Source organism: Typha angustifolia, chromosome 12 (genome assembly GCF_048772165.1).
Source record: "Typha angustifolia cultivar Huaian chromosome 12, ASM4877216v1, whole genome shotgun sequence".
NCBI classification, from domain to species: domain Eukaryota; kingdom Viridiplantae; phylum Streptophyta; class Magnoliopsida; order Poales; family Typhaceae; genus Typha; species Typha angustifolia.
The window spans coordinates 6918552-6945997 of NC_133250.1; the positions used below are offsets into that span (position 1 = coordinate 6918552).

Sequence of the window (27446 nt, forward strand, 5' to 3'; positions counted from 1 at the left end):
AATGATAGGAAGGAAGAGGGGGATGATGACAAAAAGCTTAAAAATGTTCACACCTATTCTCTCACACCCGGTCTTACCGGATAAGAAAAAGTTTCTCTCCAAAATACTCTATGTTTTGCATATGAATGGAAAACATATCTAATCATTTCTCTATACTTTGTTAAAAGATAAGACATAGCAAATCGATTAAAAAATAGTAAAATATAAAAAAATTGTAATTAAAACAAATCAGTTGAAACATAAACAACCTGAAAAGGAGCGCGCAGAATAAAAATCTTCCGATTTATTACTAATAAATGGATGTGTTTTTACACGTCATCTATCATCTCATCAGCCCACTGAAAAATGCTGACTTTGTTGGCGCTTTAATAATTGAGAATTTTACTTATAAATTTCTTCTCTTGATAAGTAAGTGAGGGGAGAGTGAGAAAATTATTTCTTGATTTCTATTTTTTTGTATGTCAAAGAGCAAATCAACATATAGGAGCTGCAAGTAGGGGTGAAAACGGGTCGGCCCGACCCGCTATCCGACCCTACTCGGATCAGATTCGGATAAAAAATTTCTATCCGACTCGGATTCGGATTCGGATATGGATAGAATGTTTGAAAAAAATTCGGATACGGATTCGGATACGGGTCGGATAAATTTTTCGGATTCGGATACGGATATCGGATATCCGTTTACCTGCATATTTTTTTAAATGATTTACAGTTTTTAGTTTGCTTATTTAAATAGTAAGTATTAATATTATTACTAATAATACATTATATATTATTTATGGAGATTAATTTCTCTAATTTTATATATTTGACATACAAAAAAATTATTTGTTGTAAAACTCTTAATAATTTTATATTAATTATATTTAAATAAAATATTATAATTATTTTAAATTTAATCAATATCCGTTTAAGATCTGATCCTTTATCTGAAAATTATCCGTATCCGTTTAGTTAGGATATGGTTTAAAATTTTACTATCCGTCCAATATCCGTATCCGAAACCGTATCCGAACTAAAAATACGGATCCGGATATGGATTGAGCACTATCCGATCCGTATCGGATCCGTTTTCACCCCTAACTGCAAGTGAGAGAGTGTAGCAAAGATATGATATATATTATTAGTTTATTACTCAACATCTTAAATTTTTGAGTTATATTTACATAACAACTTACTTTCCAAGAACATATACTATCAACAAATTGTATTGTGTATGTACTATACTGTTATTTTCATTGGACCACAAGTCTTCTTAATCAACAAATCTCCATGCACTGCATGAGCTCCAATGTCCTTGTGATTCTCTTTCCTTTATAGAGCTATTAAGGTTCTTCAAAAATTGAGACTTCTCCGACTTCAAGCGTACGTTCCGGCCTTTTGTAGTTGCGTAATGCACATATTTACTGTTGAGGGAAAAGCTTCAAATGGTATCCAAAACAATGACAAATAGAATGCATCAGAAGAAATAAACAAGATGATATGAAGAGAAGTCATTTACCCAGAAAGGCTACCAATTTCTGATCGCGTCAAGTAGCTCAAAGTGTCGTGAAGGATACCGAAGAAACTCATAACTATGGAAGAGTTGGCAATTAACAAATGGCTTGAACAAAGGGAGTTGTAAAGAAAATGGAGATAGTGCGAAAAGAAACAACGTTCTCACCATTGAAATTAAATTCCTACGGCGTCAAGAAGGTCAGAGTGTTGCGAGACAGACACCAATGTATTGGCAACTATAGCACCACTAGCTGCCACTGCAGGTACTCCAATTCCAGGAAAAGTTGAATCTCCACAACAAAATAGCTGTGGAATTGGTGTTGAATGGCCAGGGAATGTAGCTTCTCCAGCTTTTATGGCTGGACCATATGTTCCTCTATTCCTTCTAAGAAACCTCTTATGTGTCAATGGTGTTCCTACCAATTTCACATCACAACTTTCACGCTTAAAGCCGGGACCAAGAGACCGTTCAACAGCTCTCCACATCACCTGAATGAGTTAAAACAGATTAGTTACTCAAGATATTATAAGCTGAATTAGTTTGAGGGATGTCTCTAGCAAGGACTCAATAAATTCACTTTGCACGTGCGTATATCATGATCGGTGCTTGCAATTCATCAAGTTTAACAAAATGGGGATAATGTTGTGTACTATTTTCTTTTTCGCATCTGAGAAGCCTATCACAACCTAACTAGACAACTATAGACAACATCTAATTATACAACGTAGTGAAGCATCCCGAGATACATTTATAGAACTAAATGTAAAGTACAAGTCAAAATGATGGTTTTGGCAGTTTGAATCCCTATCCTTTTAATTCCTGTGATTAAATCATTATGTTGGCAAAGAATCAAGAAGAAAGCATTTGACCCTTTCTTTCTTGAAAGTCAAAGAGCTAAGTTTCCAAGTAGACAAGTTCCATTACCGCCTTCACATGATGGTTGACATAAGATCTTTAGTGAAAATGTAGGTCTAAGTATAAAATTGAGATTAGTTTTCTGGATTCTGGGTTATATGGAGAGAGAAATTCTCAAGTTAACAAAGATGATAGAATAGGATAAGTATATTATAGGGTAAATATATCCTACCTCTGAACGTTCTTCTTTGAGTCTTCGATACTCCAAGCTTTTGCGGTCTAGTCCTTCCCACAAACTAAATGGTTCTGTTCCTGGAGTATAAGCATGCAATACATGTTTCCCAGGGGGTGCCAGGTCCTTACCAAGCACACTGGGAATAGATATCAACACAACATTTTGATCAGCATCTACACCCTTGCTCCAGTCATTAACTACAATGTGATGAATTCCAAGGTCCTCCGGAAGGTTCTGTCAATTGCACTGTATTAGTTGCTTGAGAAGGCAAGGAAAGAAATTAACGGAATTACAAAATATTGAACTCTTTTTGTAAGAGTGTTATTTGTGATTGCAAGAAGGTTGGAAGGATATGCAGCACCAAATAGTAACAGTATTGGAATGTCAGTTGGAATAGTTCAACTAGAAAAAAAAAAAGGAACTCTGAAAACAATGTATATGGCATCTGCCAAGGTAGCTGATATGCAGAGGGTGTAAATATGCATCTGAATGTGGAAGACTTTGATGCTTTGAATGTGTAAACAATGATATTATTATGAAAGAGAGGAATTCAGCCGCAGCTTAGCAGATGCAGTATTATAAATTAAAAGGACATTAGCTCACCGCTGCATCAAAACCCAAGTGGAGATGCATAAATGATTCACATTGTGGAGTTTCTTTAACTTTGTCCTGGTAAGATTGTGGGACAGCATCCGCTGGTAAGAGATTCAAAGTGTCCCACATGGAGGCATTGCTAACAACAGCTTTCTTGGCACGCACAAACTACAAGGATAATTGCATGTTGTCAAGTTTTTCAGTAGCTACTACAACCCACACCAACATCAAGACACTTTGTTGAGAGGCATACAAGGTAACATCTCCAGTAGATACCTACCTGTCCATTGCTTAGCTTGACTCCAACAGCTCGACCATTTTCAACGACAATATTATCAACGTGAGCACCTAATGCGAGTCTTCCACCAAATTTTTGCATACCTCGCACGAGAGCATCTACAACTGCTCCACTTCCATTGAGAGGGTATTCAAGTGAACACCCTGGTTTATACCATTCTGCAAACATATAAACCTGAGATTGGAACAAACCAAGAAAAGAAAAAAGATTTTCAGTTCCGTAAATGCCAAAGAACAATGTGTAAAATCTTAATATAAATATGAGTCTTAAATGGATAGGACAACTAAGGCATATGTTTAGGTCACAATTCAGAAACAAGTTAACACTTAGATACTAAATATACATGGATATTTGTCATATATTATTAGCTGCTTAGGAATTGCCATTGATCCTTAATACTAATTAAGCATACAAAAGAGAAAAACAGTAATATTGTTCATTCATGGGATCATACATTATACATTAGTATTAGCCCATAGGCAGACATTTTCTTGGTTTTTTTTGTTAGAGAGGTTCCATATTGGTAGCTTATGACAATAGACAATCAGCAAGCATCTCTAAGTTATTTGTCAAGATTTAGTGTGACCAAAGCTTTTTAGGATATCATGTTTCCTCAACAATTAAATAACTTATAGCTCACTTGATATTCCTAATTGAAGGACAAATACCAGTTGGAATTTGTCAATACGATAAAGGAAGTTCACCCATGTGCCTCCACCACTTGAATTCACACTATGTAAGAAAATTTCCCTTCGGGAAATCGTCATGTTTTAGGTCTTCATAATGTTAACCACTCGAGTCCTTTTCTTACTGTTGTTTTCTTGCCTCTTGTACTTATTTACTTATGTCACAGATAACCCATTTGTAAAATCCAACTCTTCATATTCTAGACAACGTTTAGCTGACTTATTTGATAACCAAAGATTTTCACATAAACCAACTATATTAGCTTCCCTAGTCAAAAAAAATTCAGATGTAGCTTGGATGCTAAGTAGCTGCATCTGTTGTGATTTCTCACAACATTAAGCTGGTGGTTTGATGATGTTGGGCAATCAAATATAAAACAATAAGAGCTGTGGTGTCTTAGTTAATTATGATTACTAGTTGTCAGACATTACAAGACATCACATTCTCAGAAAATTGAGTCTCTATTTGCCTTCTTGAACTCACTCTAGATTAAGCTTACCTGAGCTTCTCACAGTTAGATTGATCAAGTTTAAGGGCATCCAACTATTCACATATATACATGTCACAGCCATAACATAAAACTGGAAGGTTAAAAATAAAGACAAAGCATTGAACAATAACAAAAATTCAACTTAGGAAAAGAGTTTACTATTTCTGCAGATAGTGTTCCATCAGATTTTACTCCTGCAAGTAGAAAACACAATAGATCCACCCAGTTACGGACAAATGGATCTTTCAGCTCCAATGAATCGACAATCTCCGAGAAGGGTCTTAAAAGCTTAGTAGCACCTAGCGCCCCTTGAGGCCCCATTTGGATGAATGATTTCAGAAGAGATGGAGCATATCTGGTGGCTGCTGTGGAGATAACACCCAAATCACCACGAATAGAAAGAGGGGGTAGAGCCATTGCAGCAGCAGACATTGGAAGAACTGCATTCTATAGATAGTTGTCTCATGTCAGATCAAATGCATGAGATTAAAACTACAAGCAAGAAAAGAAAATTTTGCTTGAAACGTATAAGAGGAACTTTCATGAATGGAAATAGCAATTTAGGGTCCTTTTTTGCATTGCAATGATTTAGAGGATTGGTATGAAAAATCCTGATCAGGGAATATATGCATACAACCAATTAGGCATATGGTATGTGTTTGTCTTTCCCTTGAAATAGAAATAATTTCACTTAAGAAAACAAACATAGACATTCGAAAAACTCACAAGAAGTTTTTTCCACTCCCGGACAGCATCAAGGCTGACATACTTCTCAAGATCCTGTTAGAAATTAAATAATCAATAACTAATTAGTAATGCATGTAACATAATTATGACATTATTGGTCAATATAAGAAATCTAACATAAATGCTATATTATTAGAGTCACGTTAGAAGCTAGAACACTTTGAATGCAGCATGTCAAAGCCCATTAAAGTAGTTCAATTGCACCAAAACCACTAAATTCATGTGTTTCCATGAGATGCAAACTGATAAATTTCCTTATAACTATCTTAGTCATATCATAGAAATTTGTCTTCAGCTTCAACATGTACAGGTTTCCTTATGTTTTACCCACCTCTATGATCAGCTCCGTCAGCATAAGTTAGGATGAATATGACGACTAAGCAATGCATTTATAATTTTAACACTAGACGTATCACCAATTTAATCATATTTGTTATTTGATACCTACACTTTGCTTTTCCAAATATAGCAATAAGTAATTGTACAAATCTTTGCATTTTTCACAAGGACAGGGAACTTATTTCCAATGAAGCAATCATGTAATGATATTGGCTAATCAGAGATTACCTTGAGAAACTCAGTGGGGCCTATTCGTGAGAGGAATTCACCTTCAGGTAAGTAAACCATCCATGAGTCGTAAGAAGCACATGCAACTGACTCCCCCAGTGCATCAAGGACCTTAAGTCATTCAAATCAGATTATCTGTTAATGTTGTTACTGATGATATATGCACGGATTCATCAATCAAGACAACATTATCTAGATATAATAAGATGTACAAATACATAACAGTAATTAGATAAATTTTGGGTTTTTAAAGGGCAAGCCAAGGAGAAACCATAAAAACATGCGGTCATAAAATTCTCACATATGTAATCACTAATGAAAATTGTATGACTAAGAAGTTATCATCATAACTTGTATTCAATAGGAAATGTCAATTTACTGAGAAGTGCTTTAGCATGGGTAGCGGTACTAGGGAGTCCTGATGCATGACACTGCGCCACAGCGAGGTTTTGGGAAGAAAGATGTACACAACCTTACACTCATTACGAAAGAAATTGTTTCGCTACATATGCACAAAGTACGAACAAATCTTGTCAAGTTATTACAGCCTTCTATAGTTCTATATATGCTATTTTCACTCCATCCTTCCTTTATTATATACTTGTCCTATCTAAATTAATTACCTGTGCAAGAGGATTAGCTTGAAGTCCTCTTGACTGAAATCCAGAGAACAAGGATGGACCTGAATCAAATTTGTAACCCTTTACTTCAAAGGAATGAGCAGCACCCCCAGGAAGATCATGACTTTCTAACACCAGAACATCCTTCTGGTATCTAGCTAAAAGTCCAGCACAACATAGTCCACCAATTCCACTCCCAATAACAACAACATCAGCTTCTGACTTCCCTGCAAAATACATCATCATGAGAAGAAAAAAGATAAACTGCTAGAAGCTTAGCTAACAAAAGAGCGCCTTTTAAGAAAGTTTTCTTTTGGGGAGAGTATACATGACACCAGAAATTTTATATTTATACTTTACATCCTACGTTAACTTCCAGCCGTATATTTTAATTCTATTCACTAAGAAAAAGAAAGATTAAAACTAATCCAACAACAACAAATAGAGTGAGATCAATAAAGAATATACTCCTTCTGAGGAGTAATGTAATACTTCTCAAAAAAAAAAAAAAGGGAGTAATGTAATACTGGGTTTAGGTAAGTTTAAGTGAAGAGCATTAATGTAATTCGCCTAATACTTTAGAAACTTGAATGAAAATAAATCCAAATAGTATGGTGTTAACTGTAACTTTTTTAATCAATACTTATAACTCGAAAATTGGAAACAAGATCAGATATATTCAACTGCCTGACAGAAGTTAATTTTAATATAAAAAGACCAATATACCATTTTTGCTCTACAACAACCAAGTGGACCAATAGATTTTTTTTTTGTGAAAAATCTTTTGATCTTGCCATTCTTTCGTCTCAATCTCTCTCACATTTGCATCTTCGGCATTGTAAATCTTCCAAAAAGAGATACTATAAGGGGCAAAAAGGTCAAAAGTTCGATAGTCTTCAAACAGCAGCACCGACATAAACCAGTGAGAACATCAGTTAAGAGATCGGAAGAAAGAAATTAGCACGAACTGTAAGGGGATGAGGCATTTGGCCATGGCAGGTGAGCAACTTCGGCGGGAGATTGGTGCTCGCGGGTGATATCTTCTGGGGAAGAAGAAGAAGAAGACGAATAAGCTCAAGTACCTGGAAAAGGATGCTTCCCTCTGGGGGAAGAGGGCTGGCCTTTGGCGGGGAGCGGCGCCTCGACCTCCGCGCTTCGCGCCAATACCGTCCTCCTCCTTTGCCGCCGAAATTTGAACCCGGAAAATACGAAAGGCGGATCGCAGAGTAGGCTCATGGCCGACAACATGGTGAGAGAGAGAGAGAGAGAGAGAGAGAGAGAGAGAGAGAGAGAGAGAGGGGGGGGGGGGGGTAGTAGTTAATTGGGATGAGGAGGGAGTAGAAGGGAATGGGCCTACGTGGCATCTCGTTGGCCTTGTCACTACCTAAGAGGACCCACATATTAATATCATTTAATTAAATGGGCAAATTATAATTTATGCCACTTAATTTACCTCAATTTTAACTCCCCTTCCACCCTCCCTCCCTTCCCAACTCATATTATAACTAATAGGTTTTTTATCCAAAAATAATCGTATTTTATTAATGCTAATATTTCTACCATAACTAAATTATCACTAAATCAGACTATTTCTACATAGTAATTGACAATTACAATTTAATTTAAGCTAAGAAGGGTTAAATACTTAAGCCCATTGAGGTAAGTTAAATTATAAATTACCTTTTCAAAATTTATTAGGCAAATTGAGGGCTTTTATAATTTAATTATATTTAGTGTATATATAAATTATGTGCACTTGAAAATAATAAAATGTATAAGCTATTCGCTATTAAAGGCAGTAATGCTAGATTTTATCTCACTATAGCTATATCTATTGGGGTTTTTTTAATGAAAACAATATAGTTATCTATTGTTATTATATTGTAACTATACATTTAAAATAGCTGATCTAAAGAGCACTTTTATCTTTTATTTAACCCACTACCTTAAATAGTTTACAAAAGTCTCCTCTTTATCCAAAGAGTTTGAAAATTTGACCAACTTTGCTTACAAGTTCAGGCTCTTCTTTTTGTGCCGAGGGATAATTGTTTATTAAATTAATTTAAGTTAGTTAGTTAGTTAGGTTTATCTTATTATTTAAATTTTAAATAAATTAGATAATTTGTATGTGGATTTGATACGCTAGAAATTTTTACTCCTATAAATAAAAGTGGACATGTGTGGATAAGAATATGGAATAAATCTGAGTTTAACCAAATATTTCTTTATCTTATAGCAGTTAAATTATCTTTTTTTTTTAGAAATCTTAGCCACCTTCTTCCACCACCAGCCACCCTACCCGTCCACCACCATCCTTACCGACCGCCGCGACGTCGATTATTTACCATTCTACCGTATCTGATATTGCTCCACTATTTTAACCATAACTTTCAATTCGGATATCTAATTGACTTTATTCTAAATCCATTAGAACCCTAACTTCCAAGATTACTATCTCTTAAAATCTCAAAATCATCAAATGGACATATTGTTCCAAATCTAGTTCGTAACATGAGTTTGATGGAATCTTACGGTTAAGATCCTCAAACTATAGTAGCAATGCAAAGAAAATTTAAAAGTTACCTGTTCAATAGCTAATTATTTAATTTTAAAATATATTATTCTGCACCTTATTTTTTTATAATTATATCGTTTTAATCAAATAAAAGATATATATCCCGGAGAGTAATAGATATATATAAATGATATCTTTCTATAATCAACTTGATGAATTAAATTCTATTTCTTCGATTATTTTTTAATTATTTACATATCCCTCTCATTAGTTTAAAATTAATTTGAACTAAATTTTGATAGCACATAGAGATGGAGAATTAAGTTTCGATTGAAGTCTATCTCTTTTATAAAGTTAAAGAATCAAATTAAATTATTTAGTATTAAATGATATTTTCTATAATAAAGGTTTAATTATATCTAACAGAGAAACTTTAACGAAAGAAAAGAATCTATAATCTAAAAGTTAGACACATGTTATATAATCTTTTTAATTAATATATTTTTTTTAACGTAACGTAGTTTTAGAATCAATATCAAGTATGAAAACAGACTATTATAGCCGTTAGATAGGATAACTTTTAGAAAAGTATGGAAGTATTTGTCTAAAACTTTTAGAGGAATACATTAGCATAACTCCCAAGTAAAGAAACATTGATCTTTGATTCGATTTCATCAACCGTAGTTCGTTAAAAATGTAAACCTGAAAAATAAAAAATAAAAAAGTTGGGGAAAAGAAACCTCCCATCTATCTTCTCTGTGCCAGTGGACCCAGTTATGAGATATCTGAAAGATAATGTGATCTGCATATAGTTAGTTCGTAGCTACAAGTTAAACGTTCTAACCAAATTTGGCTCCATTGAGTTACATTGACATGTAGTTTCTTGTGCAGATTTGCTGGCGAATTTGCTGTACACCATTGTTGCAATTGTCAAATGAAGTGTGATTTAATTGATAGAAAAATGTGCAAGTTTTAATTCCTTTTGAAAGAAATAATACACTCTACAAAGATGTACCTAGGAAAAGCTTTACTTCTTGAATTTTTTTACTTGGTGAATCAGTTAGCAATATGGTTTATTTATGTGCTTTATAAATCTTCTTAGAAGTTCTGGGCCTGATTTGTGTTTGGTCATCTGGTTACATATCATTTGCATGTACTGCTTCATCAAATTCATGTAATTCCTAATGGAAAACTTCAAATGTCCAATAGGCATGCCAGATATCAGGCTAAGCACATAGTAATCTAAAGTCAATGAAGATTAAAGAAGACAACCATCCACACTGTTGCCAAGTTTCCTGGAGGGCATTCCAGGGTAAAGCAAAAAGGAAGGAGACAAGCAGGTAACTGAAGATGAATAAAATCCTTTTACTACTCTTCATAAATAACAATAAAGCCCATGGTGTCAAGCAGGTAACATTGGATGAATAAAAAGTTTTGGTTCCAGCATCACTAAAAAGGAACTGCAACCATGTTGTAGGAACAACACCATAATCTCAAAGGAGATGAGGAGAGGAGTGTAAAGCACCAGTAAGGACACAAGGATTAGTGAGAAAATTTACAACAAAGCAGAAAAATGGTCGTGTATATTAACCACACAAGAAAGTTTATCACACGATAGACATTGCAACTATCCCAGTTTAGCTAATATACTACTTTTCTCCTATTCTCTGGCAATCAGACGATGTAAGGCACCAATCTGTAGCTTTGAAGCAGCTGCCAGTGATAATAAGCCTGAAAGCAGCCAACTGAGCATGCTTATGTGGTGATACTTGGCCAGCCAAACTATTTTCTACAAGCAAGGAAACGAGCCCTTATTCTTAGATTAAGTTACTTGGCTTTTCAATACCTTCCTATCGGCATTGGCAGATCTAATAGCAGCAACCCAATATCCTTTGTAGAATATATTTACATATATCACCTCGAAACCACTGCCCCTCCTTTACAAGCAGTGTGACAGCTAGCTAAGTATACTTATCCATATAAAATTAGTGGGGTTCCTGACTCCTTGATGAAATTCGTCGAGAGTCTGGAGAAGTGATATTGAACTCAACATTAATGTACCTCTTCAACAAGCATTCAGCAACTTCCAGAAATGAAGTCATTAAGCCAAGAGCACTCATTGCCGTCCTTTAGGTCCATATATCTGGACAATTCTCGAGCTTCATCCATCAAAACTTCACCTAGGACTAGTAACAGTGACAGATGGCCCTCCTCTAGTAATGCTTTTGAGTTTCGATGCTTCTGGTCCCGTGAAATAAACCTCGGCACTTCATATAACTCCTGTAAGGGGTCTACAATAACGTTCGTTAAGAAAATCAAAGCAGAGATGATCTAGCCATAAACATCATTGTGTTTTGATCAAAACTGCAGAAAAAAGATGGATCAGGCAATTAGGTAAAAAGAAAAGGAATCAAATTAGGAGAATTATAAAGCGAACTAGAAGGAAATGAGGATAATGAAATTTCAATGAAAGAAGAGAACGAGGTAATTGCAAAAACTCACTATCAGAAGAAAAAAATTTAGTACAGCAGAGCATTGAAAATTTGTCCTACACTCCTACTTATCATGTATAAGATGTCAGTTCATGCAAGCATGAGTTTTTTTTTCTTTTTTCTTTTTCTAATTAAAGCCCTAATGCTAAGTGGATTGGACAATAGAGTGCCAACCCTAACAACAAGGCCCAAATAAGCTCCATCAGTGGCATGTAACGCCTACACTCTACAGATCTAACACAATCCTGCAATTCATTCATATATTCTTAAATACAGTTGCTGCAAGAGGGAATTGAAACCTGGGCAGGTGCTTCATAGCACCAACGCATCAACATAGGTAGTCACACGAGACTTCAATCAGCAATCATCATTGAGCAAGGCCAATTAGCCCCTCATGAATCTCCGGCAAACACTTGACTTAGCTAGGATGAAAATAATTGCTTAAACTGTTACTACACCCAACAAATATTTTGCCAATCAATATAACGATATACATAAGTATCAAAAGAAGACTTAATGGTTATATATCAGATGCATTTTAGCAAGGTGGCATCTTCATGCAAGCAATGAACCCAAGATGCAATAGAAAAATCTGAATCAACAATTTCAATGCTGCCAAGCACTGTTTGCATTGAATGGCACATCTCATGCTGGCAATTTCAAGGCATGTAAAATGTGGTGGTGCCACAGTAATTATCTAACTATCATCCTTCCACCCTTGTGCTGTCCACTGAGCACCTATCCTTCAACCACCATAGTCCAACTTCACCATCTCCAAGCCTTACAACTCACCACAATCACCAATGGGGAATAAGAGATGCAAGGAAGATGGATTTTGGGGCATTATGTTTATTTTTATGTTGTGAAATTTAAGCTTAGTTCAGCCCAATCGACCCACAACCAAATAACATAAGTCAATAAAAGTTGGTTGAAGCTAACCACATATGTAGGGTTAAGACAACCTCATCTCCAAAAATGACGAAGATCAACTTGAAAGATAAATAAACTTCCTCCTCTACTCATACCTCAGCACCTTGTTGTAGATAAATGCCTCACGGTAACACCACGTCATTACTATGGTCACTATCCTTTCCCACTGTCCTCCCCACTCCCCCTCCTATCTCCCACTCCTCTCTCCAACTATTTTTTCTCTCATTATGTTACATTAGACCTGATCATTGGGCCCAGCCCGCCCGTGCCTGGCCCGAACTACCAACGGGTGGCACGGGCCAACCCTTTGCCAGCCTGGCCCGGCCCGAAAGCCCGTCCATTCGGCCCTCTGCTACAGTAAAAAATAACGGAAAATTTTGTACACTGTACTGTTTTATAATTTTTTTTAGCCTATCTCTCCCATCACAATTCAGCCCAAAGTACAAGTATTGTTTAAATTTTTTAGCCATCTCCCATCACATATCAGCCCAAGTACTATTTAATTTTTTTTAATATATATATTTTTTTAAACAGATAAGAACAAAAATATATTTAAAAAAAATATGTAACCGTAAAAAATATTCTAAAAATAGCTAAAAAATTCAGAAAATTAGCAAAATAGGACCTCTACTTTTTTTTTACCATTTTACCCTTTTAACAGAAATAAACAACTAGTTTATAGGGGTATTTTGGTAATTTTAACTTTTCTCATGCTTATAAATAGATGATAAATTTTCTAAATTCATCACACATTCTCAAATTCTCTAATCTCTCAAGTTATTTCCAAATTAAAGGTTTCAAAATTTTTAGTCTTCAAATTAGCAAATTCTCTCCAATATGGATTCATTTGATGATCATATAGAATTTCAATTGGAGGGCGGAGATTCAATTAATCCTACACCTGCATCTCAACCTCAACCTAATCTGGAAACTCTGGCTTCGGCTTCATCATCAGGCAGTTCTAAGAGATTAAAGTCCGAAGTTTGGAGGTATTTCAAAAGGATTGAAACAAAAAAATGGCCAAGGTAATGTTATAGATTGTAGAGCTAAATGTCTTCAATGTAATCATAATTTTTCTGCATTAACTAAGAATGGCACTACTCACCTAATGAGGCATATTAAAGATAAGCATAAAAAAGGTCAACTTGATATTAGTCAAATGTTGCTTAATCAAGGTGCTTCCGGAAATATTTCTAATTTTCAATAGAATTATGAAAATGCTCGTAAAGAAATAGTTAAATATATTATTCGTAGAAATAAACCTTTTGCTATGGGTGATGATCCGGAACTTGAAGGTTGTTTACAAAGAGGTTTTAATCCGGCTTTTAAAAGAATTTCTCGTCATACAATTAGAAAAGATGTTTTAAAATATTTTGTTGAAGAAAAAGAAAAATTAATTTTAGATTTTGAAAAATTAAAATCTAGAATTTCTTTTACTAGTGATATTTGGACTTCATACCAACGTTGGTCTTTTATGTGTATAACCGCACATTTTATTGATGATAATTGGAAAATGCAAAAACGAATAATTTCTTTTCGAAAGCTTGATAAGAGTCATACTGGTGAATATCTTTCTCGCACTATTATTCAAGAGTTAACAAATTATAATATCCAAAATAAGATTTTTTTCTCTCACTCTTGATAATGCATCTAATAATGATTCCACAATTTCTAATCTTCGATGTTTTCTTCCTTTACTTTGTAACGGTGAATTATTACATAATAGATGCATGTGTCATATTATAAATTTAATTGTACAAAGTGGTCTCAAAGAAATTGCTGAGCTAATTCATAAAATTAGAGAAATTATACATCATATTATTTTTAATGATAAAAGAGCTAGAACATTTACAAATATGTGTAAAAGGTGTGGATTAAAAACTAAAAAACTTCAATTGGATGTACAACATAGATGGAACTCTACTTATGAAATGTTAGAATTAGTACTTGAATATCAAAAAGCTATAATTTCTTATGTTTCTTTAGATATTAATAACGAACTAGAATGTCCTACTGATTTAGAATGGGAAAATGTAGAAAAAATAAAAGATTTTTTAAAAACATTTTTTGATGCTACTAATATGTTATCAAGCTCTTATTCTCCTACAATTACAATTACTGGTATGGAACTTGTTAATATTGTTCAACTTTTTATTAGTTTTAAAAATGATCAGACTTTACATAATATCCTACAAAAAATGAAAACTAAATATGCTAAATATTTTGAACCTTTTCCTTTACTTATTAGTTTTGGCATTTTATTAGAACTTCAACTTAAAGAGACCGACCTTTTCGATATTTTTAATGGTTTATATGAAGATAAACAAGATGACTATGTTTCTCGTGCGGTAACTATTTAAAGTTATTTTGAAAGACCTTTTATTGATTATTCTATTATATATGGTTCTTCTTCCTCTACGCCTTCATCTTCTGTTATTCCTTCTAAAAGTGGTAGTACTAAGAAGTCATTGCTTGCCCGACTTAAAATGAGAACTTTATCAACGTCGGAGGGAATCACTAAGCTTCAAGCATATTACAATCATTTTGTAAGTGATGATGAAATAGATACTTTAGTATGGTGGAAAGCAAATAAGATGAGATTTCCAATTGTTGCTGCCATGGCCCGTGATATATTGACCATTTCTATATCTACTTTACCTTCAGAATATGCTTTCAGTACAAGTGGACGATTAATTGATCAACGTCGATCATGTTTGGGAAAAGAAACAATTGAAGCACTGATGTGCTACAAGATTGGTATGCTGCCGAATCTAGATCGCAAATGGACGACCATTTTGCAATAGAAAATATAAAATTTGAGTTTTTAAATCTCAATGACTAATGTAATTTTATTTTACTTTTTACAATTAATGGATGAATTATGCAAATGATAGATAGGTGGGTAGGTGCCAACCTAGTTGGGATGTGCTCATTCTATAGTGATGCAAAAAAAATCCTCCTAATTTTGGTGTACCTATTTGTTTAATTATAAAAATATTTCTATTTACTCATTTGTTTAACTATTTATTTTTTATATCTGCTTATTTATTTTTATTTTTATTTTTTATTTACTTTATTTACAACACGTTCTTTGTATGTGCGAACGCCTGTTTTTCGCGTTCGAACGCGGTGTGAACGCAGGTGAATAATAATATGGAGTATTTTATATAAAACTCTAAAGAATCCCGCCAAGTGACAGCCCGAGTTAAAAAAAAAATTGGCCAAATGGGTAGTGGCCAACTGGCAAGTAGCTGGCCACCACCCACAATGGCACAACTATCAACTATGACATAATGACAAGACTCCACAAAACCAAACTCTCTCACTCTCTCTGTCTCTCCAATCTGACAATCTTCATTTGCCATTTTGGCATTTTGCCCATTTGCCCAAGGTCCAACCGTCCAAGCTACGAAGGGGGCGAGTCCGGTGAGATCTCGCGGCCGAAAGCGGTAGCTTACCTACCTCAATACCTTGGACCCTTGTGTTTGTCCACTCAGATCCATTCTCGTCGTCAGCGAACCGCCGCCGCTCGGCGCGCTCAGCCGCAGCGAAGAACTCCTCGATCTCGGCCTCAGGCGACGCCATCTCGGCGTCGATTTCAGATCGGCCTATTTGTCCCTTAGAGCACTCGTCGGCGTCGTCTCTTCTGGTCGATATACCACAATGGAGGCTATTCCGGCGGCACCTCGCAGGAGGCACTACTCAAGCAGCGTGAGATCCGCCTGAGATCTACAGTGGAGCGTCGCCGACCGTCGGAATTCTACTCCTTTCTCGGCGTCCGCGGCTTCATCAGGACATTACGGCTCCGGAGGTAGGAGATCTGGAGCTTTGCCGATGACCTCGCCTTTCGGCCACGAGATCTCGCCCCTTCCGCCGCAGTGCGCCGCCAAAGCCAGCGTCCTGGCTCTTGTGATCTTGTCCAATATCTCACGGGTCGAGTTCGCTAAAAATAAGACAAAGCCCGACCCGGCCAACCCGATATCTCACGGGTCGACGGGCGGTAACGGGCTAGACTATTCTAGCCTAGCCCGAACCCGGCCCGGCCCGAGTGATTGATGGGTCGGGCCGTGGACAAATGTTTAAGCCCGGTTAACCCGGTTAGCCCGGCCTGAACCTGGCCTGGCCCGCCCGATGATCACGTCTATGTTACATCGAGAAAAAAAAAACCTCATTGCGTCCTCAGTACCACGAACCCCAATCAAATCCTTTCTGGTTTTAGGCAGGGATAGTTGGGATCAAGTCGTTTCAACTATTTTGGCCAAAACTCACTAACACTAAGTGGGTCAGACCTGACCCAAATCCAAAACCTAGGGGACCGGATTTACTCTCTCTCTCTCTCTCTCTCCACTTCCCTCCCTCCCAAGCCAGCAATGACAAGCAACGGTGAATAGTTTTTCAATAATGTGTTTTTGCTCCTTCTTTAGTTAGGGTCTTCTCTTTCTCCGTCCCTCCTCCCTCCTCTCTCCTCTCTCCTCTCTCCTCCCTCTCACTTGCTCCACCCTGTTGTGGCAGCTCTTCGCACTATTACATGCTTACAGCAACCTTATCTTTGTTGTAGTTGCAGCACAGAAAGAGGGGGGAGAGAGAGATGCCTGCTGCTGCAGCCCTAATACGAAAATACTATAGCAGCAAAAGAAAAAGATCAGAGAAAGTGAGAGGGAGAGAGATTTTCTTCTTTTTTCTATCATTTGTTCTGATAGTGAGTTTTTGCAGTTACCTCATTCTCTTCTTTCATTGAAATTTCATTATCCTCATTTCCTTCTAGTTCGCTTTATAATTCTCCTAATTTGATTCCTTTTCTTTTTACCTAATTGCCTGATCTATCTTTTTTCTGCAGTTTTGATCAAAACACAATGATGTTTATGGCTAGATCATACACCAAGATATTAAATACCAACAATGTATAATATATACAAGGATGAATTTCTACCAGAATATATCTATGATTTCCTACAGTGAGATCTCAATTAAACGTTCGAAGTAAGAAAATAAAATCTGAACTCCTATCAAAATATATCTGTGATTTCATACAGTGACATCTAAACATTTTGCACAACTTCAAGTCTATCCCATGGCTCTAACTTGGAGGTCTCAAGTAAAACAAGATAGATTATGCCATTAGTGAGTAGTAACCCTCCAGTTACAAATATTAGAGTGTTTTCCCTAAGAAGAAAAGACTAGTCTTTGGGGAACAACTAGCTTATACAGACAAAAAATTCCTCCTGCCAAGTAAGTTGCATCAATCTTAGAATGGCCCAATTTAGTAGTAGTCTGATTTGCAAATTAATTACACTTTACAATCACATTAGCTAAAATAGACTAGAATTTGTGCTGTTTGCAAATGAAGTCTACTTGCTGCAATGATATGTCGTAGGGTTAGGTACACACTATGTATAGACAGAGTGTGCACACTGCTTACAAAAATAGACACACTATGCATAAAAGGTGCATACTGCTTATATAAGAGAGAGCATTGCACATTATCTTCTTGTATAAATATATGCATTACACATGATGTGCGCACTGCAAAGCCAAAGCTGCTTTTGTTCATAATACTGTCTGAATGTAGAGAAAAAAACAACAAAAGGATAGAATGGAACTCAATGAAATGGAGCTTACTTTAACGTTGATCATGAACCAGAACCTGGCTTCTGAACCCAAACTTGTCTCTGCAGATGCAGTAGAAAAGTTACTATAACAGAAGCTTTAAAACAAAAGAGGAATGGAAAAGTCAGATCGATGGATGGAAAGACTGCTTAGTTACAGCTTACCTCATGCGTCCCATAGCTACCAGGTCCTCCTCTCTTAGAAGGTTTTCCATCCGTATAGTTCAGAGAACTATCAACTTCCCTTGCACCATGTGCTGGTCCACGCCGTGAATATTTGTGTAAACCTACAGAAAATATGGTTCTAAACTCCTACAAATATTTCGAGAATTATTAAGGAAATAGAACTGTCCAGAAGCAGGAGATAACCATTATCTGGAAGTGAACAACTGTTGAAACCAGCACCAAGAATTTTGGCTTCAGCAGTTGCCACATCAGGATTTGCCTCTCCTTGACTTGGTGGCACATCAAATGAAGCAGATGAAAAACCAGCACGCCCTACAGAAGAAACATGACAATCAGCGCCATTTTTATAATCAGTTACTAGGTGAGCAGCAGGAATACCTTCTAAGGAATCTGGTAGTAGCTGTGAAGATGTGGAAGAAGTAGAGAGACTTTCATCACTAGCATGAGATCCATATGTACGACGAAGAGGAGCCCAAATAGCACGATCAGGTCTGTCTTTGCTTCTTGTGCCTTTGCCATGTTTTTCACTACCAAGTCCAGAACCAGGAATATCATTTACGAGACTCCTCTCACTTTCAGCTCCTTTAGCATCACTATCAGCACCAGATGCAAATGTTGAGATGCTAGTTATATGATCCTTCAAAACACGGGCATTTAAGGGACAAGGTGGACATTTGTCCTTATCCGAGTTCACTGTCTCAGGTTGCAATTCTGAGTGAGATTGAGCCAAATACGGCTGAATTTGGCTTGCATCCTTAGAAAGAATTCTTCTAATGACTCTCCCACTACCCTCTTGCCGCTGGTTCTGTTTAAAGGCAGATGACTCTAAGTTTCTTACAGAAGTCTGATGATGTGATGAACCATCAGTTGCCTATATGAAGAATTTATTTTGAAACAACACAAACAGATTAAGAGACATAAGAATCACTGTATAAATGCAATTGCTCACTACAAGGAAACATACACGAGTTCGCTCTCTCTCTTTGGCTTTCAAAAGTAAGACCTTCTTTCCAGCTTTAGTACTTCCAAATGCTACAGTAGCTTCATTGAAAGTGGACATCACAAATTGTATAATTATGAACCAAACGAGATACAATAAAAAGATGAAAAGAGATGAGACCTAACAACATCCAACACTTCCTTTTCATAAAAGCTTTACATTTAAAGATTTACACCAGATGAACTTTATATAATGCTATATTAGAATTAAAGTCATTTAGATATCAATACTTGTTCCAAGAGATTTTGCAAGTTCAGCAGTATCCGCTAAAGTGAAATGACAGAAAAATGTTGACCTGGAAAAGCAAACATGTATATACACGAAAAAAGAAGAGAAGATGCCGGTTCTACCACTACAGCAATAATCACAAACCCTGGAGGAGTTCTTTGCAACTTTGCAAATCTGAGAACACCATTGGGCGAATAATCATTCAAAAGCATAAGTTCCAGAAAATGCTTTCAATAAGAGAGGCAATAGATTGTTGAGAAATTAGAGCACCCATGGATTCCAAATCCTGGATTTTAAAGATAAACTAAATGAAGTCACGTGTGGACTCTGCTGTCCCATAATGTTTAGGTTTGTGATCTACTAGGATGTCTCTTCCTTCCCCTATTTTGCTCTTAACCGAAGCAAAACTGTCATATTTCAGACACATTCTAAACTGGCTTTTCTAAAACACAAACAACCCCTAAAGCCCAATTTGTAGGGTCTTTTTAAACCTGTAGTGACATTTTGCCCCTGCTCTATTGGATCTAGTGCCAACACCCAGTAAAGCAATATCTTTTCATGATGCTTCTGATAAAGCCATTTCAATTTTCTTCTTGCGGTCTCACCTTTGTAAAGTCTGACATGAAATCCCTCTACAACACTACAATATATGGTATATGATTTTCTTAACTTATCATCAATAAGGATGCTCATGCTGAGACTTGTCACTAACAAAGATGTTTTCTTTCTATTAATAGAGCACTGTATTTCCTCGCAGACAATAAATAAATAGTTTATACATGAGATCCACTTATCAAAGTTAGAAAAATGAAATCTCTGTCTCATATATCACAATATTAGACATAAAGAAACACTTACAATAAGTGTAGCCCAAAATATTAAGGGATCACTCAAAGAGTGAAAAATAACACCCGACAGCAAGCAGAACTGTACAAAGATCTGGGAAATCTTTAGTAGCAGATCCCTTCAGCTATTAATTTCCGAAGATAAATAAAAAAACCTATACTACATAATAATCAACAACAGATATCTGAATAACAAAACAAAGACAGCTAAATATTCTTACCAGTTTCATTTTCTAAGGCTTCTGTTCCACCTGCTGAAGTTACAGCAACAGGTCTATTCAGAAGTTGATGTCCATCTTTTCTAGATACTAATAGATATGTTGATTTGTCATTGCCACTTCCACTCTTTACGTTGTCCCTTAAAACATACTGCATGTCATAATAGCAAAATAAGGCAAAGTTGCAAAATGTGAGTTCACTCAATGTGAGCATTACAGAGAGGAGAGAGAGAGTCATACCACTGGTGTGGAAACTCTCTGCTTCTCAGAGCTTCGTCTGGAAGGTTTAGAGCTGCCAGGTGAAGCACCCCCAGTTCTTCTGCTAGATTTCACATTAGCAGACCTCTGTCATAAGATTTTTTTCATTAAAGACTAAACTGAAAATCTTCTCATGAAAATATTAGTATATTTAAGCCAAAAAAAAAATAAAAGAAAAGGAGAAGGAAAAATTAGCTTGACAGATATAAAAGGATACATAAAAAAAGAACTAAAAAGATACAAAGAACAAATTTTCTTTTGTTGTAGATATGAAACTGATAAGGGAAAAATACAACAGCCAGACAAGCATCAGTACTTCAAGATGGCTAATTTGGCTAATTTAATTCTTGTGGATTTCTTTGAAATAACAATCTACAAAGTGGATAAGCAACTGCATGCATTGCAAAAGAACATCATGCAATCATGCACTAAACTATGAAAATTTCCACATTGGCAGGCAACAATAATGATTAGGTTTATTTGCATATTATGAAACAAGAAGGTCAAGTGAAGAACTTATGCAAAAGGTACAATACCTGAGATCGACTCTTAGCAGCTCTTCTCTGCCGAACATACTCCATCAATGGCGTTACAACAAGAGAATCCCTTGGTGCAACTAAGTAACAAAAAGAAAAGGACATCACACAATTGTGACATTTGTCTTATTCTAGGCAAAGACCTCCTATATCTTTGATACCCATTCATTATTTCAATTATACTAACCAGCCCTTTCTGCTTCTTTTCTTTCCAGCTGAATTTCAGCACTGGGAAGATGCTCAACAGGCCTTGCCAGAATCTCAAGGAACTCCTGATACTCAGGATCTTAGTCATTCATAAAACAACTACTTGTGAGTAAAACATAAAAAGCTTGGTGTTTGGTACAACCATCATAAATACATATTAAATGAGGGTCAAAAAGATACCCTTAAAAATCGTTCCTTCACGACCATCCTTCTTAGACCAACCTTTCGGTACATGCTGTGATGGAGCATATTCCACAATAGATTTATACTGAGCACCTGATTTAGCATTTTCATAAATATTGAATGTGAATTTCTTAGTTTTTTAGCGAAGGAAAGAAGAAAGTCATAGAAAAATCTACAGAGTCAAATTGCAAATACCTTCATGTTTTCCCATTAATATCTTTAAAATACTTCTACTGTGTGTTCTATTGAGAACTAAGAGCAGTTATACCTGATCCGTGTACAATAACTACAGGGACATATCATGCAACCAGGTATATGATTCTAATTAATCTAACAAAATATGAACTATGCTTAATATGGTTCCAAACTATAATTCCCTTCAGAGTAGCATAGTATAGCAAGATAAATAAGAGATCAATGAGCACATTCAGATGTTCAACAAGAATTGGAGAAAAAGAAAAGCAGAGTAAAACCAAACACATGAATAGATATAGCATAGGATATTCTATCAGATTGTAGTTTGCAAGCTATGTCACCACAAAAATGTTGCATGATATGAAAAATATTGCTAATAAAAATTACCCTTTTCATTGACAAAAATGTGACCATCAAAGGACTCAGCAAACTCAAAAACATCTTCTGGCCTACTGAAACTTATGTATGCTCGAGAATGCCGCTGATTCTTCTGGCTGCAGAAAATGTAGGGCATTCAACAATCAATACAACTAGAATTTTAAAGATATAGCACATACTGAATTGATCGAAAATCACAAGAGACTTCATCCTCTATTCATGCGTCACCAAGCAACAGAATCAATAATATATGCATGTGAATCCAGAGGTTTAAAATGGTATTCAACCTAATATTAGGAACATACTATACATCTAATTATGCGCCCGAACCAATTTCAAAGTTAAAATATCTTCTTAGTTCTTACTAAATTACAAACTAATATTGCTAACATAGAATAAATGTAACCATCTCACTCCCAGCCATAGAGCATTGGCCAAATATGGTATTAAATGTAGTAATCTTTATGAAAAATATGAAACCCCAAAGCATTTGTTAACACTTTTGTCGCTTAAAAAAAGAATATACTTGGAACCTTACATTACCAGAGAAATTCTATATTGTCACTAAAAAAATCAAATTTAAGACCAGATACAAATGAAAAAATATCAGTGCAAGTGAAAAATGCGCTTGTGCCTGCATGATTGTGTTTTAGGAAAACAAGCAGAGCTACATTATAATAGCTAAACATAGCAAATAGACAAGTCTTATAGTCCTAACAACAATGCAAACTTATATTATAAGCTTTGCTTTTTTTCAAATTATATGGCTACCATATTAATCAGCAAAGAGTATTTCATGGATAAGAAAAAGTGAAAAAACCCCACAGTCCAATGCAAATAATAAAAACATAGAAATGCATCATCAGTTTTATTACTTTTGTATGGCCAACATACATGTTCCTATCAATTTGCAGATGACATATTTTTTTCATAGATGACTAATAAAAATCAAAGACAATAATTTAAGAATAATTATATTAATAATATCAGAAAATGGAAGGTCAAAGTGATAAACACCGAATAAGACATATTCAAAGTAATATGAGTATATGCCCATAACTTTTTCACAACACCAGAAAATGGTTCCAATCTTTATTTGCTATCTTCTGCTGATTCTAACAGTATGCTATATTACTTTTCATTTTAATCACCTATGGCCCTTCAATTGAGATCACCATCATATTGGGTTACAAGTAACTGGCATTTGTTGTTCACACGTAGTATGTTATAAAGTATAGAAAGTAGAGATATTACCAACCTGTAGCATATGGTAATACTTCTGGTTGATGAATATCTTTCTACTCTAGGTCAATAAACTGATTAAATGTCACAGAGCATATGTTTTCCAGTGAAATCATATTGTGTTTATGACTACTTAAGGTTTTAACAGTATTCAGTTTGCATCACGATTATTTTGGTAGACTTTCTTTTATTGATATTAATTATATATTTAAGGCTGGATTCACTAGAAATGGAGGGTGAGGACAAATTAATTTTACTATGAAGAAAGAGAATAAACTGATGGAGCATATATTACAAGTCAAGAAACAATTTTAGAAATCATATAAACATACACTGATCATTATGGGTCGTTTTTCTTTCCTATGTGAACCAATTATACAATTATTTTCATAAACTTGGTTCTATCCCAACTAATTCTTCATAACCTGTAAATTTTATATCTTCTACTTCCATGCATTGGGCAGGTCTTGTGCTTATAAAAAACAAGAAAATCTGAATCAGAAAAGGAACACAAATAGTATCAATAACAGAAATAACCATAAGAACTAGTTTTTATTCTTCACCTGGAAAGTAGCACAACTGAACCCACACGCCCTACCCAGACTATGTGGAAGACTTATCATTTACAGCCTGAAACTTTCATGTGCCTCATTTAATAAATATGGCATAAATAGAAGAGATAATTATACTGGCAATTATTTTGACAGCATTGTGGTCAATCATAAAGCAATTCCAGAAATGGTACATATTGAAAATTGCTTTAAAATCCACATACTGTCCATCATTAGAGTATAAAAGGACTAAGGTGGAAACATCAATATGAACAGTTGGACCAATACCGCAATGAAAACTGGATTAGACACAAGGCAATAGGAAAGGAAAGAGGAATTGGAATGAAATAGTCAAGTTCACTATAATATAGTTCCAAGAATAGGCTTATTAATAATGCATAATCAACTTCTTTTCATAGCAACCTAGCCTCAGGGGAAACCGAATCCTATCAACAAGAATACACGCAAATTACTTCAGCACCAACCAATTGCAAGCACCTTGACTGTATTAAAAGAGAAACCCAATAATAAGTTTTCACAATTTACTATTGCCACTGATCAACCGAGTAGACTAAGTGACTAACAACGGATTTAAGTTAATTTTCTAGAAGAGTACAGAAAGATGATGCAAATTACGGTTAGAGAGAAGAGCACAGCCCTAACCTGCTCTTCCCGGGCCGGAAGCAGAACCACTTGTACCGGCCGGCGAACCTTCCGTCGATCTGCTCCATTAGCGCCGGCTGCGATATCGCCGGCGGCAGGCGCCGCAGCACCACCTTCGTCCGGTCGAGTGGATCCCTCATGCGGGATCTCCCAATGCAGAAAACCCTAGAAGAATTCGAATCCAAACGAGCGAATTGGTCCACAGTGGAATCACATCTCCCCTAACCTTCCGTGTCCAAATCACTGCTAGAGCTAGGGCTAGTGTTTTCCGCACCTTCTCTAATATTCCGTCCGACGCCAAGGAGAGAGAGAAGATCAAGAAAGAAAATGGACGTTTCCAGTGAATAACTGGAAATATGATCGTTTTGTGACCAAATTAGATTTAAACCCCCTTTTTTTTATCACGCTAGAAATCAAATTTAAAGATTCTCGTTACAAACAAACTCGAAGAGAATTGAATAGGTTTTCAAAACATCTAAAATAATACTAATAAAATTTTAAATAACAGAATTATAATAAAAATATACATATATTTAACTTTGATATGAGAAAAATAATATTTTCACTTGAATAAAAAATATATGGAATTATAGGAGTGAAGTACTTAAATTAAATTATATATTACATGAGCCAAACCACAAAGTTTGTGGGTAAAGTGCAATTTAACTCCTTTTTGTCTGTGACTAAGTACATTTTAGAAATTAGATACAAAAGTAGTTGTGATGTGTCACATCAACGAAATTGCTAACCTCGTCACCTATAATTAGATGGCAGCATCTTAATCAATGATTTTGTAACTCACATAGTCTTATATTTAAATTTTGAGGTGAACTTGGCACATGATAAAAATAACAAAAAGTTTAGCAGACTTAAAATAGTCAAAACTTGAGTTTTTGACATTTACTACTACTTCCAAAAATGATTACGTCTACAAACTATTTACCAAACTACTATAGATTTTACTACATTTTTTTTTGATAAAAGTCCATAGACAATTCATTTCATAATTATGCTTACATTTTGACAGAGTTATACTCGGGTCCATTCTTTACTACATTTGTTTTGGATAGCTAGACCGGTAAGGTTGTAGACTACCAAGATACTTGTATAGAGAATCTTAATGGAGGAGAATTGTTTGATTAAGCTGTAACACTCCTAGATGATGGGTGAGATCTGCCAACCTATCTCTTCATCATCATTGTTGGCTGTGTATACTACCTTCATGTGGCTGCTATATATAGTGCCACCATGCTTATCATTGTGCTTTAAAACTTATGTTTGGCTGATCAATAAGGCGTGAGCTTCCCCCACGAGAGCATTAATGTAGTTACTAAGATAGAAACTTTTATACCATCTTAGCTTTGTTATTTTTGCTTGAGATGAATACACCTACCCCTCCATCGTAGCTGCCCCTCTAGGACGCATCCACCTAGCATGTAAAGCTTTCCCCTTCTTTTGAGGCATGTGTTGCATGGACTTTTGCATGGGTCCAGTGTTCGCACACAGTTTGGCATGTTGATGGGCGGCTGAACTAGGGTAGAACCGTTGATGAGTGAGACCACCAAATACGGAGGCTGCAGTTTGTTCTCAAAAACCGCTGCATTCATAACCTTCCAGATATGTCACATTGTGTTGTGTGCATAGCCCACTTGCTCATTAGTTAACTTGACACTGATGTTGCTTACCCAGTCATCTATACTAGACGTTTCTTGAGACAAGCAAAGGCCTAGAGTGCCAACAAACCACACAGCTCTAGAAAAATGGCAGTGGATGAGGAGGTGTTCTATTTAGAGTCATGTCAGAAAGGGCACTCCATACTGATGTTGGGTAGTCTTCTAGCTAGAGCCGTTTGGACAGTGATCACACCTTTTAAGCAGCACCATACGAACATTTTAACTCTAGGAATGGCCTTTGCTCCTTTCCACACTTTCCTCTAGATGCTGGCGACCCTCAAGTTGGATGCCAATGCTTCCAAGTCTCCTCTTGTAAGAGCAGCGTACGTTGACTTTGCACTGAAAATGTTATTTTTCTTTCCATTGATACCTAAGGAATACTTTGGCAATTGATTCTCCAACTTCATTAGGGAAGAGTTGGTGCACCAAGGGCAAGTTCCATCTTGCTTCATGACTTATGATAAGGTCATTCACCTCTCTTATGTGGCTTAGGAGAGGGATGTCATTAAGGTTGAAGGTTAACAGCAAGGGGTCATAGGAGATACCAATAGTTTCTCTGGCCTATTTCATATCTTACCATATGCTTTAGAGCTGGCCTTGTGTTGAGGATGGAGCACCACATCCAGGAGCCAAATAAGGGAGGCTTAGCTGACTAGAAGGAGCAATTGGATAGGTTTTTTTTAGGAGATGTTATCCTCCTTAGTGAGGAATCTCCACATTAGCTTGGCAAGTAGTGCTTGATTGATAAACTGCATGCGTCTTATGTTGAGCCCTCCATGCATAACGGTAGATCAAACTCCATCTCCTTAGGTAAAGATTCTTTTTTTCATTTGCATACCCCCATCAAAAATTGCGCATTAGAGAATCAAGCGATTTAAGGAGCAATTTTTGAAAGATGATACTTGCCATAAAGTAGATGGGTAGATTGCTTAGTGCTACCTTGATGAGA

At 35.9% G+C, this 27446-nt stretch overlaps 2 protein-coding genes across 14 annotated transcripts; both read right to left on the bottom strand.

Moving 5' to 3' along the window:
- Positions 1–1100: 1100 nt before the first annotated feature.
- On the bottom strand, positions 1101–7865 carry LOC140772741 (prolycopene isomerase, chloroplastic). 4 transcript variants are annotated; one of them, XR_012106328.1, is made up of 11 exons: positions 7674–7865; positions 6595–6818; positions 5972–6082; positions 5384–5437; positions 4817–5104; positions 3463–3654; positions 3192–3350; positions 2586–2822; positions 1664–1986; positions 1515–1574; positions 1101–1421 (listed from the first exon to the last, which is right to left on the bottom strand). XR_012106328.1 is itself a non-coding variant. In XM_073114956.1 (10 exons), the coding sequence occupies exons 1-9, from the start codon at positions 7837–7839 to the stop codon at positions 1672–1674; spliced, it is 1746 nt and encodes a 581-aa protein (XP_072971057.1). In that variant the 5' UTR covers positions 7840–7865; the 3' UTR covers positions 1101–1406; positions 1664–1671. The 4 variants fall into 4 exon arrangements, 2 of the variants coding, with proteins under 2 accessions (XP_072971057.1, XP_072971056.1); XR_012106327.1 differs by having other exon boundaries at positions 1101–1406; positions 1502–1574; XM_073114956.1 differs by lacking the exon at positions 1515–1574 and having other exon boundaries at positions 1101–1406.
- Positions 7866–10463: 2598 nt separating this feature from the next.
- LOC140771855 (regulator of nonsense transcripts UPF3-like) lies at positions 10464–25189 on the bottom strand. 10 transcript variants are annotated; one of them, XM_073113630.1, is made up of 13 exons: positions 24825–25189; positions 22378–22484; positions 21793–21888; positions 21593–21691; positions 21406–21485; positions 20852–20956; positions 20615–20762; positions 19285–19352; positions 18699–19125; positions 18504–18632; positions 18300–18421; positions 18148–18197; positions 10464–11397 (listed from the first exon to the last, which is right to left on the bottom strand). In XM_073113630.1, exons 1-12 carry the CDS (start codon positions 24962–24964, stop codon positions 18159–18161), a joined length of 1560 nt encoding a protein of 519 aa, XP_072969731.1. In that variant the 5' UTR covers positions 24965–25189; the 3' UTR covers positions 10464–11397; positions 18148–18158. The 10 variants fall into 10 exon arrangements, with proteins under 10 accessions (XP_072969731.1, XP_072969725.1, XP_072969730.1 ...); XM_073113624.1 differs by having other exon boundaries at positions 18699–19191; XM_073113629.1 differs by having other exon boundaries at positions 19285–19361.
- Positions 25190–27446: the final 2257 nt, after the last annotated feature.